The sequence below is a fragment of the Bacillus rossius genome, chromosome 12, assembly GCF_032445375.1.
Source record: "Bacillus rossius redtenbacheri isolate Brsri chromosome 12, Brsri_v3, whole genome shotgun sequence".
In the NCBI taxonomy this organism is placed as follows: Eukaryota; Metazoa; Arthropoda; class Insecta; order Phasmatodea; family Bacillidae; genus Bacillus; species Bacillus rossius.
In genome coordinates this window covers 108,247-130,375 of record NC_086339.1, presented here as the reverse complement: position 1 = coordinate 130,375, position 22,129 = coordinate 108,247, and the positions used below count along the sequence as shown (strand labels likewise).

The 22,129-nt window shown below is 38.6% G+C and overlaps 1 protein-coding gene across 8 annotated transcripts in view; it reads left to right on the top strand.

Moving 5' to 3' along the window:
* Window positions 1-22,129, top strand: part of LOC134537291 (SUN domain-containing ossification factor) — a 65,864-nt gene that overhangs the window by 456 nt on the left and 43,279 nt on the right. For 3 of the 8 annotated variants that reach the window (XM_063377569.1, XM_063377571.1, XM_063377567.1), the window contains exon 1: window positions 9,285-14,898. Coding sequence is in view for 2 of the 8 variants with exons in the window: in XM_063377565.1 (XP_063233635.1) it covers window positions 19-196; window positions 3,830-3,954 (303 nt within the window). In the remaining 6 variants the exon portion in view is untranslated. Of the gene's footprint in view, window positions 1-18; window positions 197-3,829; window positions 3,955-9,284; window positions 14,944-22,129 lie in introns of those variants that run through there. The other 5 variants (XM_063377566.1, XM_063377565.1, XM_063377573.1 and 2 more) reach the window with 5 other exon arrangements.

The window sequence follows — 22,129 nt, the reverse complement described above, 5'->3', positions numbered from 1 at the left end:
AATTTTTTATTGTTTCAGTAGCACATTATTCATCATTGCTGCAAGTGAACTGGGGCAAAAATCAGAAAATGCAAGTGATGCACCATCATCCAATTCGGAAAGTCAGGAATCTGGTGTAAACACACTTTTAGTTGATGAGAAAATGCAAAACCATTTGCAGAAGTCTAAAAAGGAAGCTTCATTTACATCTGACCAAGTAAGATGTTATTTACTATAAAGTGTATTCACTGTATTCAAGACTTTGTTTCAATTTGTCATGTTTTTAATTATTGATAGAAAGTAGCATAATTCCTACTAGCATCTGTAATAAATTTCTTACGTTGCGGCTTTTCCACAGAATAAAAATAAAATTACAAAAATACCATTTTCCAACCCTAGAGATGTTCATGTATTTCCTGCAACAACATTAATAAATATGTAATAGGGTAAATATGTAGTTGAGCTGTATTTGCGAGAAAAAAAATGTTAAAAATCCGAAAATACCTTTATTAGATGCTCTTCAACATCCTCTTTTCATTAAAAGCGGCGGAGATAAGAAATTTCAAATACTTTATGAGATATCGCCGTTCTTATTTTGCTATACAAGACCTGTGTAATCAATCGACCAATGCAATTTTTTTTATTGCCATGTGTTTGTGAATACCTAATTAATGAAAATGGTCGATTAGGTCAGGTCAGTTACATTATAAATACTTTGAAACTAAGCGTACATTAAAAATAATATGAATTAATTTCAATGGTTCTTTAGTTTTAAAGTATTTATAATGTAACTGACCTGACCTAACAAACCGGGACAAAGGATTAACAGTAACAACTGACGTAAAATTTTTTTGTTACTTATTACTTGCGCAACAATAACAAATAAGACTTTAATATTAGAAACATTAAAAACTCGCTTAAGTTGGAGGCGGTAATTAAACACTGTTTTAAACAATAATAATAAATGAAGTAAATAATCACGTATTTGTTCATTTGAATTCTGGTCTATCACGTACAATCACGTGACATCATTATCCAATAAAAAAAAATAGATACTCGTAAACAAGAAAAGCCACAGGAATACACTGGTATAATTGTGATGACATTTAAAAATTCGATATCTCCTAAAGTATTTGGAATTTCTTATCTCCACCGCTTTTAATGAAAAGAGGAAGTTGAAGAGCATCTAATAAAGGTATTTTCGGATTTTTAACATTTTTTTTCGCAAATACTGCTCAACTACATACGATGAAATTTAAAAATTCGATATCTCCTAAAGTATTTGGAATTTCTTACCTCCGCCGCTTTTAATGAAAAGAGGAAGTTAAAGAGCATAGAATAAAAGTATTTTCGGATTTTTAACATTTTTTTTCGCAAATACTGCCCAACTACATATTTACCTGTAATAGTTTATAAGAAATCACAATTTCTACTTTACATTACAATACCTGTGCATATACAGTGATGCTATCATTTATTGTTTCTGTGTTTATTTTGGAGAACTTTAGTAAAGAGAGGTATTTTTTTAAAATAAAAGTTAATATGGCGGCAAATGGTAGTTGTAGGGAAACATTGTTTTCAATTTGTTGGTTGTTGGTCCAAAAGTCTTTGAATTAAAAAAGTTTTTTTTTTTACATTTAATTTAAAGTAGAGTTTTGAATCTCACAGTAACAATGATTCATAGGTTAAGATTACATTAGCGATGTAACAATACTTAAAAATATTGTGGATGATTGATTAGATTAGTATAGCTACATCTTAAGTTGGTAATTTCTAAGCAATCATAAGAAATATTTTATAGTATTTTATTGCAGCCATACTAACCCAACTAACTGTCCACATTGTTTGAATGTATTGTTAACGTAGCTAACCTTACCTTATCTACCATTCACAATATTGGAATAAAGTTCATACAATCCGACACGGGTAAACAGTAATGGCGGTGGGAGCGGCAATGCACAGGTATTGAAATGTGAGCTAAAAACTGTGATTTCTGAGAAACTAGTAGGAATTTATTAACACTGTTTTCAGGGTAAGTACAGGAACATCTGTAGTGTTGCAAAATTGTATTTTATTAATTTTATTTTTACCTTGAGGAAAAGCCGCAGCGTAAGATATTTACTGCACGTTTTGTCTGTGGCATGTGTAGGTTCTACATACTGTATGCCTTTGAGCCCAGGGAACTACTATAGAAGGCAATACTATAATTTTTTTTCATGACATCACCAAACTAGCGTTGTTTACGTCATTACCACCCCTACTTTCTTTTAGGACAAGCGCTAGAATATGGGGGTTTTGATCGTGACACATTGTATTCTCTATTTTTGCTTATGTCATTTTCTTATAAATATGGTTTTCTGGTATCATTAACTTAATATATTTCCTCCTCTTTCCCAGCTCTATTCTATATTATGATACCAATAACATATTACTTGAATTTGAGGAATTTTTTACCAAATAAATACGAATATCGCCATTTGGATCATGTACATCACATTTTTAACATAATGAAATATTGGTATTGTGAAATAGAGTAGACCAGATAGGACTGTACTCTACTTCACAATATCAACATATCAAGGATAACAATTTTCTACTCTTTGCACCCATTTAACGATTTAAATACACAGGTATCACCAATTACAATACACTGGGTGGGACTGTACTCTACTTCACGATGCCAAAAATTTTTTTTGTGCATTTTCCACATAAATATTTAAATACCAGTATCGCCAAATAGTATTTCCATTTTCATCCCCCCCCCCCCCCCTTCACCCCGACTTACAACTGTCTTGCTTACTATCCGCAATAACACACTATTTATATTATGATATACACATTTAACTATTTAAATTTCATTCACACCTTTATATACACACACGACTCTACATATATCATTAATTGAATTTAACTTGTACCTTAATAATATTTCTTCTTTAATTTAAATTTACCATTGCTTTTAAATGATTTCCACTAGTTCGTTGGTTGCTGTTCAGTTACTCTCACAAACTTCGGGAGGGAAAAAAAAAACATTTTCCTCTTCTTTGATACTAATAGGCACATCTCAAATTATGGAGTGCAGCTGATATGTGTTTTCAGTGCATAATTGTTTTTTTACTATCTACTGTACATCCTATTTTAATTTTAAATTCTCAATCTTTACTTCATAAAGTGCAGTGTTGCACACGTCTGTCAGTACGGGTAGCTGTTCTGTTGAACTAACTAACAAAAAAAAATAGTGGTAAAAAAATTATCTCCAGCAGACAGCACCTGACGTTTGAAGCCATTTACATTTTTTGGTGTAAAAAAGTATTTTATATAGTGCTACTGATTAATTTATTTTATATTGACACATCACAATTATGCATTTTTAAGAGGCTGTTATTTTTCAAAATTTTTGATTCCCCATATAACTGGGAGGTACTCCACACTACTCTAAACCAGGAGCATATGTCGGATTTCATTTCAAAAGGTTGTGGAGGGTGGTGGATGAATTCATTTTCCCACTGTTTGCTTTCAAGTTCTCTACATTTGTTGGTTGATAGATTTATATATATATATGTGTGTGTGTGTATATATATCCCATCCCCCCCCCCCCCCCCTGCATATGCAGCAGTTCAAAACCCTCCAATCATTCCCTTCTCCTTCCCAAATTCTATGCTGTGTGGCCACTGGTCAGTACTTGTTTACTGTGCTTTTTGATGATGCTATATTTTTTAAATTTTTTTAAAGCATAAGTGAGATAAATTGCCTACTTAATGTTTAGATATAAATAAGTGACAGCTGCCTAATTTGTGTGTTTAGTTATATTCTCAAGTGTTTGAATAGATTCATTCGTTATTTTACCCAGAAAGAAACCAAAGAAAATGAAATATTCTCCAGTTTTGATGAAGCACAAGCTACTGATGGAGAAACCGCGGCAAAACCTGATGATCACCAAGAAAATATTCGTGATGAACCATTCATTGTAGATGCGTGAGTAGACCATCAATTTTATTTCAGAGTACATCAGTGATGTTTTGTTGTTCAAGTGTTTTTGTTTTGTAGTAGTAATTAGTCATTTTACTTTGCACAGTAGAACATTGAGAGCTATACTGGTTATGACGTAACCTTTCACTTGTTTTACTATCAACGGTAACCATTACACAGATGATGAGGTTATTCATTTCACAAAACTTTAGTAAATATTTATGGTGGTAAGGAAAGCACTGACTGAAGTAACTAGTTTGTGATTTTTTGCTTTAAGGTTTGTTTCTAAGATTGTGGCCGAGTGAAAAATCTATGTCTAAATGTTGACAACTACTACATTAAATGTGAAGTAACTTTTATCATTAATATTTTTTAGATTAATAATGTGTGGTAAGAGTACCAACTCAGTGGGTCTCTCCAGTTGAATGCTTTGTTTCCACATTTTTGCATTTGTGTTGAACAGGTTTTGAACAGTGTCCTTGTAATCTGTATGAGTGTTTGGTTTTATTTTGTCAATTTTTTTCAACAGATTGAACCAGACAGTGCAGTGTAAAATGTAATTACATTAGTAGTGTATTTTTAAGGTGTGACAAAAATTTTTTTTCACAGTTTTTATAATGTAAATAAAACAAAATACTTATTTTTAATAGTACAAACATGAAATTGCTGGAGCTGATGTTTTTATGCTTGTAGGTAGGCCTAGACAATTCTTGACAAGTAATTAAAAATAATTTATACTGAACACTGGTCTAACATGCCATGATTATTCGTTAATTTTTTTATCATTACTTCTATTTAAGGGTTATTCTAACATTTTAACTCAATACCTTCATTGCATTTGTAGTTCTGCCACAAATATTTCTAAGGGTTATTCGCTTAGTGTAATATCATGGTTGTATAACTTTGTGAAAATGATGATAATTATGAGGACTTTCACAACCTTTTACATACATCATATTACATTAATTGAATAAATTGTATTGTTTGGAAAAAAAATGCAAAGGAAGTATCAATTTAAAATTTTAGATATAACCCCTAAATAAAAGTAATGATAACAAAAAAAAGGATCAATATAATGAATAGTGAGATTTCTCCTTAATGTAAAGAAATAAAAACTGAAGGAAGCCATTTTCGTTTGAACATTTGGCTTTGTTAAAGCATAGTATATAATTTAATGAAATGCCTGAAGTCAACAGTGATTTTATGCTACAAATAATTGACCCTGAAAGTCAAGAACATTTAGTATTGGATTTATTTATGGTAAATAAATCCCTGGCTCAAGAGTTTTGCGTGTGAGGGTACCGACACAAGTTATCTCACTAGGCGGTCTAAGCCTAAAAGCATGCAATAAAATATTTAACTTTATAATATTCAAAGATGTTTTCGTTAAAAAATAGTTATGACTTTATGACTACGTTTATCATCCCCTTTGCACTGTTAGGATTGCCTCCACAGCGATGGGAATTCCCAGGGGGAAAGAGGCCTCCCCCCATGGTCACGACGGTCACTAGGCTAGGAGGTGGTTGACCATGGAGAGATTGTCCTCGATTTTCCTCTCAGGCAACTGGTCGGACTGAATACATAGAAGGAAATATGAAATTGCATAAAAAATCCTGTTTTTTAACATATAAACCGAAAATATTTTTTTTTGACAATTAACATAAGATATTATGAAAAACTTGAGAATTACAAAGTGTGATTCAGGTGCAATGTCTCTTTGAGCTTGGTTGATTGGACCCTGGGTTTCCCGTGAGGAGGAAATGTGGCGGGCATTGCCGTGAGCTGGTCGTACTCGCGTGCCGGGGCTGCCTCTCCGTGCCACGTGACCTTGATGTCGACCACACGTTGAACCCTGGGTCGCTGAATCAGTTGGTTGCATTTATGCGATAAGGAACCAAGTGCCGTTTATAACGACTTTTTGACAATTGAGTCGAGACTGGGGAAGTGATGACAGGCCAAACGTTTCGGCTCACCATGCTGCTGTCATCTTCAAGGAGTATCAACAACTGAAAGTCTTACATAACTTGATATTAATACATGACCATTCCAGCTGTAGTTGGTCTCGTGGGCGGCCATTGTGTGTTGTGTTTCCAGTTTCATACAGTATAAGAGTATGTACGGAGCGAGTGGTGCAGTGGTAACACACGTGACTATTCCGGAGGAGCCGAGCTCGGCCTCCATCTGGCGACGTGTGACCGTCTGCAGTAGGCGAGACTGGGGCCCCGCCCACACACACGGTGTACAGAGCCTCAGAAGAAACCACGCCATTTGAAAACAGCTCAACATATCCGAGTGGGATCTGCTCACGAAAAGCATTCAAGAATGCGCTGAAGGTGGATGAGTAGTTTTGTTTTTCCGTATTTCGTTTGTAAACTGTATTTTCAGAAAAGTAAAATGGCTATAACACGATTTTATGGTGTTATGTGACCCCCCCCCCCCCCCCCCCCCCCTTTTCCCTCTAAAATTCTTAGATGTGTCCCCTACTGTGTCACTAGTGCCAGCTTTAGCGATGCCAAAGCCCGTGGTTTAGGCAACCTGGCGCGCACCCAAGAAAAAATTGTAATGTAGTTAAGTCTCCAACATCAACAGCATATATTACATCATCGAAAGTCCGCTATTGTCAAGAGCAACCAGAAGTTTAAAGGTTTAAAGGAGAATGTTCTAGGCCATCTCAATAGCTGCTCAAGACTAGTATATAAAGGCCTGGTTTCGAGGAACAGTCGCAGTCACCCGCCGAAAGAAGATGGTACAGATGCCGCCCCGACGCTCCAACTCGACATATGACGTCATGCTGCCCGTTTTCGCTGGAACTTCTGGAAGACTTGAAAATTATTCTAAGTTCGGTTCGGACTTCAACTTTGATGGTCAGGCAGCACGACTTGGGACTCTACGTATACGATATACATATGGAATTTGACAAGTATGTAGTATGATAGTGGCTGTTGTCGTAGAGCTTGTCTGTGGTTGGAGGCATTGAGCGGCTATCACCCTGAATTGGACTTCTGTATTTTCAGGAGAAACTGTAGCCCTATGTAAAGATACTTATGTTATGTAACAGCTGTATGATGAAAGTCACTATGTTGCATCTGATTCAGCACATGAGGGCATTAATGGAAATATGGGCCTTTATGTGAATTTCCAAGTTGCACATACTGTGTTTACAATTGGTTACAGTCTTACGAGGCACTCGTCCCAGGAAGAATACGAGTGCATAGAAGCTACCCTCTATGGATTTATATTATGCTTCACTGTGCGTGACCATGGGTATGTGGACAAAGGTGTTATGAAAGTAACTGGTGTTTGAAATGCATGTGTTTACGTCTGCGTAGAAGCTCGTCCTTACGCAACGTAACAATGGGAGAAGCTGGGATAGTTGAGCACGGGAAAGACTCGCCCAGTGGGATCGAGACTGCGGATCTACTCGCCCACGGACAGGCAGGCGTGCCACGAGTCGCGGCACACAGCTGCTTCTGAGAGACACGGCGAGGAACTCTGCGTGATTCATGTACCACATGTACCAGAGAGGTGGTTACACATCCTTTAAGTAATCATTTTAAGAGTAACTTCTTTTGATAAACTTTTGGTAATTTCGCTTTATTGGCTAAATAAAGTTAGTCATGGTTGTAAGTGTGTACTCAGTGACTATAATTGAACGTTGTATATAAGAGTTTGTAGATAATTTAAATCTTGTTTGATCAATCCTAATAAATTTAATCCAAAATGTTAGCTAGTGAAACAAATGTAATTAATTTATTTACTGTTTTAATTGGAAGCTGTTAATCTTTGAAAAGTACCAATTATTTGGAATTCTATGTTTAAAAAAAAATACTATGAGATCCTATAGTTTGAATTTCTATATATGCCTTATTGTCTGTTATAGTAACCATCATATGGTGCGATCATAACGAGTCTTGGCCAGCATTTACTTATTGTCAAGCAAGAACATTACTTTGATATGTTCGTTATTCAGGGTTTCATGATGGTATTGAATACAATAATTGTGTTTGTAACTCAATGCACCTGCTCTTTTTGTTCATGAATTCTCCCCAAATTCGCCCAGTTGTTGGGATAGGCAAGATGCTGGTTTTCAAAATCATTTTTTAGGCATGAAACACCCATTTAAAGTACTCAACGGACTTTTTATCCTCATTTCTACGCCATATAATGTTATGGTTACCACTCATCTTATAGTGGTCCTACGCAGAACAAGAAGACTCTGCACCAGTTCAGAGCATTGCGCTTAGAGGCGATACCGCGCTAGAAACAGCAGCTAGTACTGCCTCACTTACTGAAGTACACCTCAGACTAAGCTGTTACCCTTAAAGAGGGGGGAGGGGAAGGGCGGGACCAGGTTACTAAATATTTTTTCTTCTGTAATTTTTTGTTTTTACTTACAATTTCGAACAGTTTCTGAACTTAACTATGGTTATTTGTTTATGAATTGTATTATTATTTAATAAGTGTTTATTTAATGGTTTTGATAAGTCCAGTTTATATTTTAATACTACCATGAATTGAGAGGAAGTAATCAGTGCAATACAGTTTTAAATTTACTGTTTCTGCGTAGCCTTCATTGGAAAAAAACTCTTGTTATTTTTCTAGGATTTGGGGAAAACCAAAATTTAATTATTTTTAAATGACATTCTAAAAATGAAAGAGGTTTACAACTAAGGTACGAACTGTATATGACAGGAGTTCATATTCTCAATTCATGATAGGATTGAAATAAGAATTTTTTTAGTTACTTAAAATCATTAAATAAAGACTTATAAAATTGATAAAACAATTTATAAACTATTAACCAAAGTTTTTTTTATTCTTAAATCGTAAGAAAAAACATGAAATTTTAGAAGCAAAATAATTTACTATGTGTGTACTATTTTAATTGGCATGGCATTGCAAAAATGGCAATAGCCAAAAAAAAGTGTATTTTTGTATTTGATGCTTGATTGCGTGCGTGCGTCCAATCACGGAGCTGCTAGCTCCGGCCTGAGCTGCGATTGAAGGCTATTAGCGCGACGCCAATCTCCGGTCTTGTCGTTCTGTTTCCGGTTTCCGGTCCGCGCTGCCAGTCAGAGCCGGGCGCCGCAGGACTGTCGAAGTCCAATATTAATGTTGATCAGGAGGTTGTTATTGCTATAACATACAATGAAATTATTAAAGATCAGATACTAATATTGACTGATTTCAGCGTAATGAGAAATTTACATTTACATAGATAATATAGAACATTAGTTTATAAAAACTGTTAAACTATTTAATTAATATTTCATTGATGTTAGAACATTTTATACTGTTTAAACATTTCTATACATATAAAAATATGTATATAAGTGTATGTATATGTAGGTATATTATAAATAGTCATTTTGTAATATATGCTAAGCTATTTACAGTGAAATTCATTAAAAAAACATCTGCAATTACTATATATGTGCGCTTGTGTAAAATCTTTTTCTTTCTTTCTTGAAGTTTTCCATGACAAACGATGCCAACTGCAATGGCGCATGCCCAAACAAGTGTATTAAATAATGCACAACAGCCCTTCGTGGCCGGGGCGGTAACTCGCCGTACTGAGGGTCATGGGTTTCATCCTGACCCCAATGTGTCATATGTGACACCGAGTTGGTTTCCCCCCACATAATCCTTGGAGTTGCCGTCGCCCAAAGCCGCGGTGCTAACAGTGGCGCGTCAAGACCTGCTCAGACTCGCAACTCGTGCATCCCCCCTCCAAGGCCCGGCTGCCCGGGCACACGTGTGCTGAGCTTCAGAAGAAACCACGCCGATTCGAGTAGTGTCTGTTTACGAAAAGCATTTAAGGATACCTTGTGGGCGGATGAGTTATTCTGTTTCCGTACTTCATTTCTAAACTGTATTTTTGAAGAGTGAAAATGGCTTGAACACGTTTTCAGAATAATTTTTAGTCATGAAACACCCGGTTCAGATTTTGAAAACACCCAAAGGACTTTTATTACACCTTTATCTTCCTTTCTCCGCTATATTACGTTATGGTTACCGTTCAGTTTCAGTTGCCCTACGCACAACGAGAAGACTCCGCGAACATCCAAGAAATAAATTGTCATATCCTGCTCTGTATGCAAACGTTTGTTGTGCGATAAAGTCGTCAAACCTTAGACAACATGGTTGCGCTAGTGATGTTTCCGAAGGCGCTAGGCAGAGTGCTTCACAATAAACGTTTATTTACGATGTTGCGTGCGTCTGCTTGTAATTCCTTCATTTTCCACACGTAACACATGCATTCTAAGCTGCCAGCGAGCAAATTGTAAATACGCGTTTCTGCGATACAAGACATGGTAAACATCGAATGTCTTGGACATTCCCGCAGGAAAAAGCCGCGTAATTACGAACACTCCGACCATTGATGACGTTCTGGTGGTATATACCGTAACCTTTGAGTGTGAATACACATATTGGACGGCATTTATCGCACTGGTGCTACGTGTGTATCAGTTGGTGGTGTGAAACTAATAAGAGGTTAGCGATGTAATAATTACATTATTATTGAACTAAGTATAATAAGTATTAAATAATTTGAAATTTATTTGCCCAATTTTCTTTTTATAATAGTTATGACTGTTAAGGAGCCGAATATATTTACAATGAAGTTTAACGTAAACAGTATTTGAGGTTAGGAACTGTTACGGTAGTATTTTTATCAATGGTTTTGTGTTTCCTTTGGCTACGGCCATTTAGATATGTCTGGCAACTTCCTTGCCCTTGTCTTTGCCTTGGCGTGTCTCGTGGCGGTTTGCGAACTACAGCGCTAGTGGTAGTTGAACCCATTGTTAAGCATCTTGTGTTCTCGGGGCCGGCCTCTCCGCGCATGCGCAGTGGAGATGCCTCTCGGAACTATGTTTTGGTATACAGTTTGGATTAACTCTTTGTATGTAGCTTTTGTCGTGAAACCATTATTTGTTTTATCCATGATTTTGAGAAAGTTAATAGTTTGATTGATTTATGAATGCTATTCCACAAAATAGAGCATTACCACAAATGCTTCATACAAATAGTGTGAAATGAATCTGGGATATTTCGTCCGAGTACCCTTAAGATTTTTTTAATAAAGGATTTTGTTCTCACAACGTGTGACGTGTGTGTACATCGTTGTTTGCTTGAAAGCCAAGTGGCTTCAGTACATGGCGTTTGGTTGGCACAGCGCCGTTTAATATTTGCCGGAGTACGGGAGGGTCGTGGTCACGTGGTATTTGACTCGTGAGGATCTTTGATGACGCAGCGCGGCCGACTATCGGCGGTGACCTCGCGACTACTGCCGCTGTCTTCGTTCCCGGAGCTTCTCGTCACACAACAGATAGATAGGGTGCAGCGTCACTGCACTCATCTGTTCGACGAGCCATTCAACTTTTATACTTACATCATTTTTTCCCGCTCTACATTAAAAAAAAAAATGGAAATTTTTATTGAAGTATGCAGCGATAAGAGAGACGAAAATTTTGCAACGTTGCTTTAGTGTGATTTCAGTTGTACTTTGATCCACCTAAGTCTGTATTGTTTCAAGACTACGGTTTTTTTTTTACTGCTGTAGCTATTTCTCAATAATCCCGTCTTTTAAGTTTCGTGCGTCCTGTCAATGACTAATCTCGTTCCGCTGCAAATTGGACGTGGCACTGTATAGTCATGAGTCCGCGCTCGAGACAGCTTCACGGCAGCCATGTGTGCCCTGTCCGACAATCTGGCATCAAGTCTGGAATATACCCGCATTACTACACTGACTTTAAATATAAGTTCATTTTTGACGTGATAACGTCTTATAAATCGATGACCGCCGGCTGCACGCACGAAAAAGCATGACTCATTGTCACGTTCCGCCTGAGCCGAGCGTGCAAGAACCGGCCAACCACCGTGCGAGAAAATCTTCTATACCTAATATCAAACAGGTTAAAGCTGGCTTTTTAACTAATTGTTCGTGATTATATTTAAACAAATACTTTAAATTAAATTTGCAAAAACTCTAAGTAATATTTGAAAATTAAAAAGTATGCAATTTTCCATCAATGTTTTCTTATGACGTTATCACGTAAAATGATAGTCCGTAAACCGACTTTACAGACAACGCCTCCCCCCTTTTTTTAGTGCGTTACGCAGCAAACTTACTAAACCATTTTTGTGTGAGCTAGACAAAACTTAAGTATTTAAAATATATTTTCAGCTCCTTTCACGAAATTCATTTACCGTGTGCGTACGGCCTTGTAAGTATTGAGCGGGGCTCGGCGATCCTGACTCGTGCGTGCATGGGCCGTTTTGTACGTCGCAAGGGATTATTCTAAATCGTGGTTCAGGGGCAACGCTAATCTGCGGCCGTACTGTTTGCTTTACCCCTGGCAGGGAAACGCATAGTTAATTAGTATGCTGTGTAAACTATTCTCTCTGTGTGCGTTGTCGTGTCTTGCCTCGAAATGCGTATGTATGTTTAAACGCCGCGCCTCGATTTAACACTGGAAGCCACTAGAAAGTTGCGTTATAGTTGCGCCACTTCATGCTCTCAGAGCACTATCGGGATTTCTTATGGAACGAGCGGCTGAGGTGCGCTCAGCCAGAACGTGCGTAACGTTGTTACGCTAGGTGTGTGTGTGTGTGTTTGTGTGTAAAAACTTGAAGAATAGAGCGAGAGGTGAAGTATCAGAAAATATTTATTACAACTGTTGCACGAATAGGATAAATACAATTATTTTTGCAGCCTTGTGAACATTTTGACTTTAGTTGGATGGTTATTCACAAGTCACGACCCGCTGCGAACAAACGGTGCAACGGAATTAAATATTAAGTTCGTAAACATTCAATAAAATGATGTAATTCAGGCTGCCAAAATAAACTTGATAGAGGATTGACAAAGAGTAGAAAAACAATTTAATTTGAATTGTCTCATCAGTGTGAAAACGTGATATTAAAATATACTGCAGTAAAATTCCATTTAAAGTACAATCCTGATGATCAGAAAACTAAGGGCATTATTTACAAAAAAAGCGTTACCACATTACCATATACTTGACCATCACAAACATTATTAAATACATATTTACAATCAACGACGATGATTAAACGTTAAACTGGTAATGATTATTAAGTCTGGCATTATAAGACTTGTATTACAAAATACGTCAATAAATACCGCCCCGAATACGGGCGTCACTATCCAAACTGCCTCACCTTAGTAGTATAGGATAGCCGGTCCGAGTCGAGGTGCGAGGTGCCGACCGACTGACCTCTAACGTCACGACGGCCATTTTGGTGTCGAATTTCCTCAAAATTCTTCAAAAATGACTAAAAATTTCTAGAAATTTCCATATTTCGAGGGTAAAATAGCCATTTTAAGGAAAAATTCCCATTTTATTTCTGAAAAATGTCAACGGCTTGAAAATTCCTAAAAGCGTCTTGAGACCTCTAAAACCAAGCCGCTCTAAGCTGCCGAGGTCATGACCTTAACCTTGGGTGCCATCGTTGCACTCGTTACGGCCGCCATCTTGAAAATCCGTAATTTTAAAGCTAGATTATAGGGAATATTTTTAAAACTTAATAAAAATATTTACTAAATAAAATTTTAATAAAAATAACTTCCACCATTTTGAAATTCGTCCGCCATAATTAAATTCTATATTTTTAAAGCTAGAAATGGGGAAAATGTTCAAAATTAAAAAAAAAAATTCTTTGAATAAAATTTTATAGTAAAATTGGTAAAAAGTACTACTGGGTTCGACCCCGGCGAGGTCAGTCGATTAAAAATGGAGACTGATTATTCCTCCAAGGAAGCCACCGGCAGACTGACCTTTCACCGCTGTTGCCTGGACGTTCACCACCTTTTCGGCCGTTTTGGTCGCCATTTTGGTAATCTATAATTTATAAACTAGAATTTTTTTAAAAATTCCAAAATTTATCAAAAATATCGCTTGTCAAAATAACGAATGATTTGATCGCCTCGGTTCGGTTCTTGAGTGATGCAATAAAGATAATCGAATTAAAATTGCTAAATGAAAGTGACAGGTTCGAGGAATAAAAGCACCAAAAAATTACATAGAAAAAATTATTATGTATATTCCACTCTACTAAAAGAACACTTGCGAAAGCTAGCAATCTAATAAATATATAGTTCTGCATAGGCTTGAACTGACTAATTCTCAGCTCCAATTGGTTAACTGAAGACAGAGACCAGCCAAATCCTTTCCTAACATAGTCTTCCTCTTCCCGAAAGTAATTGACCGATTTGCGTGATTTTAACTTTTAAGTTACTCTGAGTGGTGCTAGTTGAGTGTAATAACTATAAGGTTACTAACTTTGGTTGTACTGCAGTGTAAGCGCGAGACAGGCTGTAGAAGCTGCGCGGCTATGCTGTGCTGCTCATGTTTGTTTTGTTTATAAGCTTTTTTATTGCAGATATTGACGTAGTATATACAATTGTACGATATACATCTATAACATGAGAAATACATTGCTCCAAAAATGTGTGTCTCGTTCAGTTCAATTTGGAACTTAATTTAGTCATTGATTTAGATTAATATAATGTAATGAAACTGATAACATGTGGTGTTAAGCAAATCCAGAAACCCCTACATTTTCTTTTTATAGTTAGAACGATTTTTTTTTTTTTTTTTTGGTTTTCCGCGTTGGGCGTTTATTTTATTTCCCTTATTCTGCACTACATTGGTTTGCATTTTTTGATCATATCACTGTGCGCACTAGGAGACGGTGGAACCATTGGTAATTATATATAGCTTTAGCGGATATGGTTTCTACTTAACCGCGAGCTGGCAGGCGGTTCTCGCGCGAGCGTGATCGATCAAGGTCAGCGGGCGGCGAGGACACGCCTCTCTCCCCTCCACCCCCGCCGCGCGGGTGTCGTGTGCGCCCCTGGCGGCGGCCCGCGCAGTTGCTCGGCGGACCGCGAGGAGGCGCCGCCTTAACATTCCGTCTGCTGGGGTGAGTTCCCGCCGCTGCTAGATGTCGTGAATCATTATCTGTTAGGTAATCTAATTACGTGCATTAAGTTTTATCAACTTACTAATGTAGCTTACCTAACACAATATACCCTTCACGTTTTTCTCACAGAAGCAGCTAATCTGAAGAGTTGCCACCTGGTTGTTTTTTCGAAACACCTTGTGATTGATTCATTGTTATATTGACACGTCCCAGAACATCTCAATTCAATTTAATAATAATAATAAAAAAAAAGGTTATCCATAAAGTCGGTTTACGGACGATAGTTTAACGTGACAACGTCATAACAAAACATTGATGAAATGATTGAATACTTTTATGAATAAAATTGAATCATTTTTATTGAATTATCACTATTTTGTATGGATACAAAGGAAAAGTGAAATGAAATCTACAATTTTTATGATAAATTTACTTTTATTTGCACTCGTTAATTCAAATATGTTTATAACTTTAAACAACAGATTATTTTAACTATAACTTTTATACACGTTTTCTATTTAACTTCTTCCAATCTGTGTTATTCTGTTAAGGATAGGACGATGATAGAAAAAGTAGGAAACGAATGGGAGTGTTTCAAGTTTAATGTGCCTCGAAAAAGTCAAATCGATGGTTGTTCCAATCGAGTGGAAGAGAGATAGATGCGGTGCAAGCGTACAATGAGCGTAACGGGACAATGTGCGTTACGGGACACTTTTTCGTGCCTGCAGCCGGCGTTAATCGAGTTATTAGACGTTGTCACGTCAAAAAGTTCTCTCGTGTTGCGGCAGCCAACAAATAGTTGACCCTCCCTTGAGTATGGATGGGATAGTCGAGTCTAGCATGGTGGTCAAATGTGTTGTGAAATAAGGTCCCAAAATTAATTTGGTTTGTTAGTTACAAATGTTGGATGGCTTCCGCTATGTTATTCAACTTTTTTAGCTCTTGTCTTCCCATTGGTCCAAAGCCTTGTCTTACCGGCGTTTTGTATGACCTGTATTATGATTCCGCGATGTATTTTGACATAGCTTCGAAACTGTTACACATGTTTTTCTTGTGATTGGCTTGGATGTCCTTTGTTATTGGTTACGTTACACCTAACTGGATTTTGTATTGGTGACGCCACACCTAACTGGACTTTGTTATTGGTGACGCTACACCTAACTGGACTTTGTTATTGGTGACGCCACACCTAACTGGACTTTGTTATTGGTGACGCTGCATAGGATTGGACTTCATTTGTGTTGCTGCACGGGACTGAAATTTACTAAAAAAATATTTGTTAGGTTTACTAAAATTTAATTGTTTTTATTTTAGCAGTGGAAACATTAAATAAAAAATATTTTTCCCATAGTTTATGCAGTGTATCTACTTGTCCTGAAATTTATGAAAAAGTAAGGATACTAAACGTTGGTCAATAAAATCACGAAAATCAACGAGCACCTCAGGTCCTACTGCCAGGCGTACCCGGGGTCATCGCATTCACACGAGCTTTCGATGTCGATTCCGACATATTGCTCGTTCACGGATCTGTGTTTTGACAATGAGTTTTACCTGCAAGCGTTATAAATGCTTTTCCATTTGCTGTATGTGTACTAGGGTCCGCATTCTCGGCAATGTTCGGGTCTTAATGATTGATTCCCCACCTCTTCTTTCTTGCCTCTCCCTTTTGGGCGTTTCAGACCTACTACAGCCATTACATCTTCATAATCTATCACTATGTCGTAGTTAATTATTTATACTCGGCGCTTGCTAAACGGTAAGCTACTGTAAAAAGTGGGAGAGTGTATATTATTTATAAAACCGTGATGCAAATGAAAGAAACTAATTTGTCATCATTTTTCATGAAATAAGGGAAATTATAGTGGTTTCCCGCTTATGACTATAAATTATTCTATGCATCCACATGTGTACAATTGTGTTACAGGAAAATGGCATTCGTCGTAAGAAAAATCTTGTGCAGCTCACTCAATGAACATCTGGCTAAATTAATTGTAACAAAAATCTTTTATTATTTTTCATATCTACATTGTATTTAAGTTCATCAGCGTTTTAAGGCTGCTAGGCGAATTCGTACATTATTAAACATTGAAACACTTCAAGAATTAGCTTTTCAAAGTTTCAAATAGAATACCAGTAGGGAGAGCGTGCCGACTCTGGAACATAGGCGAGGGGGGAGCGGGGTAATCCGGGGATTATCCCATTTTTTATGGTTTTTTACGCATTTTTTATGGTTTTTTATGTGCAAATCCAGTTTTTTATGCGCTAATCCAGTGGCTAATCCGCTAATCCAGTGGCTAATCCGCAAATCCGCAAATTCACAAATCTGCTAATCCGGAGATCCGCAAATCCGCAAATCCGCAAATCGCAAATCCGCAAATCCGCCATTTTGTATTTCTAGAAATTTCCACCAACTTCGAATCGTGATGTCATGATTCTGTGTCGTCTGCTGGAGGCCGCCATCTTGATTTCTTCTGGCCGCCATCTTGTTTCGTCTGCTGGAGGCCGCCATCTTGATTTTTCCTGGTCGCCATCTTGTTTCGTCTGCTGGAGGCCGCCATCTTGATTTTTCCTGGTCGCCATCTTGTTTCGGCTGCTGGAGGCCGCCATCTTGTGTGACGTCATATAGTTCTGTTGGTCGCCACCAGGTAGCAGCAGGTATTATTTTATTTTAACTAAAATATTTTCAGTGCCGAGGCTGGGATTCGATCCATGGGACGTGAAAACGTCCAGGATGTCGTGGTTACGAGGCGGACGCCTTGACCACTAGACCACGAGACCAATTGGAATATGGTGGAATAAATAATCTATATATGCTACGTACTGACGGCAAGTTTATAATAAATGGGGGAGGGTGTTTTTGTTTTCCTTAATGCATACCTAAGGCGCCACATTTGAAATTAAAATTATTATACAGCCGCCATCTTTAATTCCAGCACAGACTACCAGATGGTGCCAAATTCAAAAATTAGTTGCCAGAGGCGCCGCCATCTTGGTTCTCAAGTTGGCTGGTAGATGTCGCTAGTATCGCGCGGCAAATTCAAAAATTAGTTGCCAGAGGTGCCGCCATCGTGATTCTCAAGTTGGCTACCAGAGTGTGCCACCGTCGCCATCTTTATTTCATATTTCAGCTGCCAGGGCGCAGCACCATTCGATAGGTCGAATGCTAATCGATATATTTACTTTTATTTCATATTTCAGCTGCCAGGGCGCAGCACCATTCGATAGGTCGAATGCTAATCGATATATTTACTTTTATTTCATATTTCAGCTGCCAGGGCGCAGCACCATTCGATAGGTCGAATGCTAATCGATATATTTACTTTTATTTCATATTTCAGCTGCCAGGGCGCAGCACCATTCGATAGGTCGAATGCTAATCGATATATTTACTTTTATTTCATATTTCAGCTGCCAGGGCGCAGCACCATTCGATAGGTCGAATGCTAATCGATATATTTACATTTATTTCATATTTCAGCTGCCAGGGTGCAGCACCATTCGATAGGTCGAATGCTAATCGATATATTTAGTAACAAGTGTTGCTACCAGAGGGCGCGATATTTAAATTTAAAAAAATATTACAACCTTTAAACAATTCTCCGCCATCTTGGATTCAACAGCCCCACCATCTTGGAAGCACATGATACACCCAAGGACTCGTTCCAATACATGCACAGAGTGCACCGAAAAGATTGTTCCCTTACATGCACAGAGTGCACCATATTGAATGATCATGATATGTGTTCCTTTATATGCATCAGAAGCAGGCATAAGAAATTTTTTCTTATAGGCATACTTTAGTGTTAGCTTTCCTGTAATGCATTTAATAATAGTGTAAGCTCATTATTATTATTTAGTGATAGTGAATTTATAACTATGATGTGTAGTCTCATTCTCTTCATCTCGACGTGGCGGAAGATTCTCTGGAGTGTAAGCTGAAAAAAAAAAAAACTTGTGTTTGAATTTATAGTGGTATGCTGCTTTCCACATCACCTTAGAGACTATGTCTCAGGAGGTACAGCATTAGATGCGTTAACTCCTTTTTTTTATACATGGCGAGTTTCCCCGAGAGGCCTATTTTCCATGTTTAACAAGGGCGCAAGCATTATGCTTCACCGTCACTCTCTCCGAAGCCGCTGTCCACTCCATCATCTGGCTCCACTTGCTCTTGAGCCTCCATTACAGCTTCAAAGCATGCTATAATACCGTTGTAAAGGTATGTTAGAAACTCGTATTCCTCTGGAAATGCAGCGAACAAATTGATCGCGGAGACCTCTAGATGGTGTACTATCGCATCTATATTCATGCCGATGCAAGCATGAAGCGCATATTCAATGCAATCGCGCATTTCCTCAAAAGCAGCCATGTTCATTATGGAATTGTCAGAGACAGAATGAAGACTATAGTTGACCTGGTCTTGACGGAAAGATGACATGCAACAAAGTTTAACCACATTAGCATTTAAAATCAGGATAGACTCAAATTTACTTTAAATTATTAAACAGACTAGCATTTAAAGAAAACTATCAGATTCACTATCTGAACCGTGTAAATAAGATGAGTGCAATCTCTACATGTTAAACATACCGATGGTTTTATCTCCACATGCGCAGTACAGTAGTGCATGAGTTCTGTCCAACATTCTTAATGTTTTATGGCTGAAGGGGGAGGCAATGAATCGAAGTTGGTTGCCATCTACCCAGTTGGCCACTCCGAGCGGAGGAGGAGTTTGCAGCGCTGTTGTTTTCCTACAACTCGACTCGGAGCAGCAATGCTTATTGAGCGTACCAAGGTATGAGGATAGTACAAAAAAACTGGAAAATTATAAAATAAAATAAAAAAGTTAGAATCTCTTATTATGTGGGGAACTCAGGTTCAGGGATCTAGACGGTAATGTCCCCATGGAAGCGTGCTAATTCCATCATCGGAAATGCTCCGCTTGTCGTCACCTGATGACAACGCCACCTTAGTCACGCGTTCAGTACAAACAATGTGATTTCGTGAACGAAAATGATATTGAGTCCCCCAAACCCGTGAATTTGTTTGCAAGCAATCCAGATATTGCTCAAAAAGTAGCGAGCTGAGCACACTGGCCTTCACACCCTTGGCTTTAAGCGTAAAAGCACCATCGTCCATCTTGTATGCATAAAGTTTGGGGCGAAGACCAACATACTCAGTAATGATGCGTCCAGCGGCTTCATCCTTCATGACACCAGTCATGCCGTGGTTGACTGATGGAAACCTTTGAGCATTATCTGGAGCATAATTCGAAGTGTCGAATCGAGAAGCCAAATGGGGGAGAATCGAAGAATACACATCGCGACACTCGATGTGGTACAGAAGAGAATCGGTATCTGAGTAAAGCAGGTGCAGAGATGGAAAGGGAAACTTAACCTGCATATAGTTATAGTGGAAATCATAGAGATGCAATTTGGATAAATCTAAGATGGCCACACCAGTGTAAAGGGGTTTGTTGAAGGTTACCGAACCTTTGGCTAACTCAATGAGGACCAGATTCTCATCGACGATCCGCCTTGCCTTAAATGACGGACGACCTATCAACTCTGCCGCACCATATATGGTATCGTACCGCGAAACCACACGTATGTCACGCTCCCTACGCGGCGACTGCAAAGATTTGCCAAAAACGGAATTATTCATTAATTTATAGAAGGATTTCTCAAAGGGGTTCGCTGCCTGAGCACGGCAATTCAGATTATACCGTACGTACGACGCCATCCAGGATTTTTGTTCAAAGCGCAAAACACGATGAACATTGTCAAGAACGGCCCCGTACGTAAGGTAGTGCTGCAGTGTTTTTGCATGTAAAACATAGTTCTTTCGCGGTTCAAGTGTCAATAAGAGCTTTGACATATTGCCGTTCACCGGTACGCCATTCACGGGTGCAAGCGGCAGGTCTGATAGCCGGTCATGACATTCACGCGGAAAGGATAGATCCACCTCTATAAAACATGAGCAGTCACCATCGGTGTCCATGGTGCTAAAGTTCCAGTTTGCATATTCGAGTTCCTGCACCCACTGGAAGTTGCCCACCGGAAGCTTACCAAGCATCGTATGACCATAGAGAGAATTTACATCGAAATAACAGATGTAGGAAGACGGCAGGCTGGAGTCATAATCGCTCATGTAAACATTGTTAGCCTTCGCATAGCGCCGACTAACGTTGGTGATCCCACCCCGAACAGCATTCTCCAAGAAAAGATAGATATCTGGATCGGTGACTAATTCCAGACACACCTCAGACTTGCTCAACAAACCGTCCCACGCAAGTGATGGGGCCGTAATGTAGTGCGCCGGATCTAAGCCATAGGACTGGCAACAAACTGAACGGAAATTCTCGAACACGTCAGCCAACAAACACGTATCCACCTTCAAATACTGCAACGCGTAATCGTTCAAAGTCTTACAGTGGAAAACATTCCACGCAGATCTAGCGTGAGCATAGTCCCCGTCACTCACGTCAGTCCCACTAAGAGCATTATGAAATGCTTCCCTAGGGGGTAGTGAGGTCGTCTGCAGTTCTGCCATACTAGTGACGAAATCGTATGGGAACACCCCTTTCCTACGAGCTAGATCAAACTGTGCGTCTTCTGGAAACTGGACACGAGTGAGGCTCAGCTGAGCAGGCGAGAGATTACCTGCCAGAGTATCCAGAGATGAAGTTAGGAAGTTAAGGGAGTCAATGAATCTTAAACGCACTGTTCGAGTACCTCCTCTCGCATCATTACCGGTAATCGGTATGTACTTTGTTATGCTCTTGTAACTTTCAAGAGACGTGCCTATAACCCTGACCTCCCCGGGGTTCTCCAAAATGGAGGAACCGTCAGGTTGTGCAATATGACGTGAGACTAATGGTCTCATCAAAAAGTGGGCATCATAATTCTGAAGATTGTGGAAAATAGCCACCAGTTGGTTCTTCTGCAGTCTAAATGCAATATTACACTTAGAATGCGCATAGCCACGAATCTCACCGGTCAGGTGGTCATGGTCCAACACTGACTTGTCACCTAGTGTCTTATTACATATATGGCAATGTGTCTGACTCGCCAACCGCGCAGCAACAGCAGGAGTCTGGGCTTTCATGGGAACGGTCTTAGCATAAATCGCGCACACCCACTTAGTCATATCAATCAAGGTAGAGACCATGTCGGCAACACAATTCTCCCCTTCAAAGTGCGCATATCTGGTAAGCGAAGCATCGTACGAACAA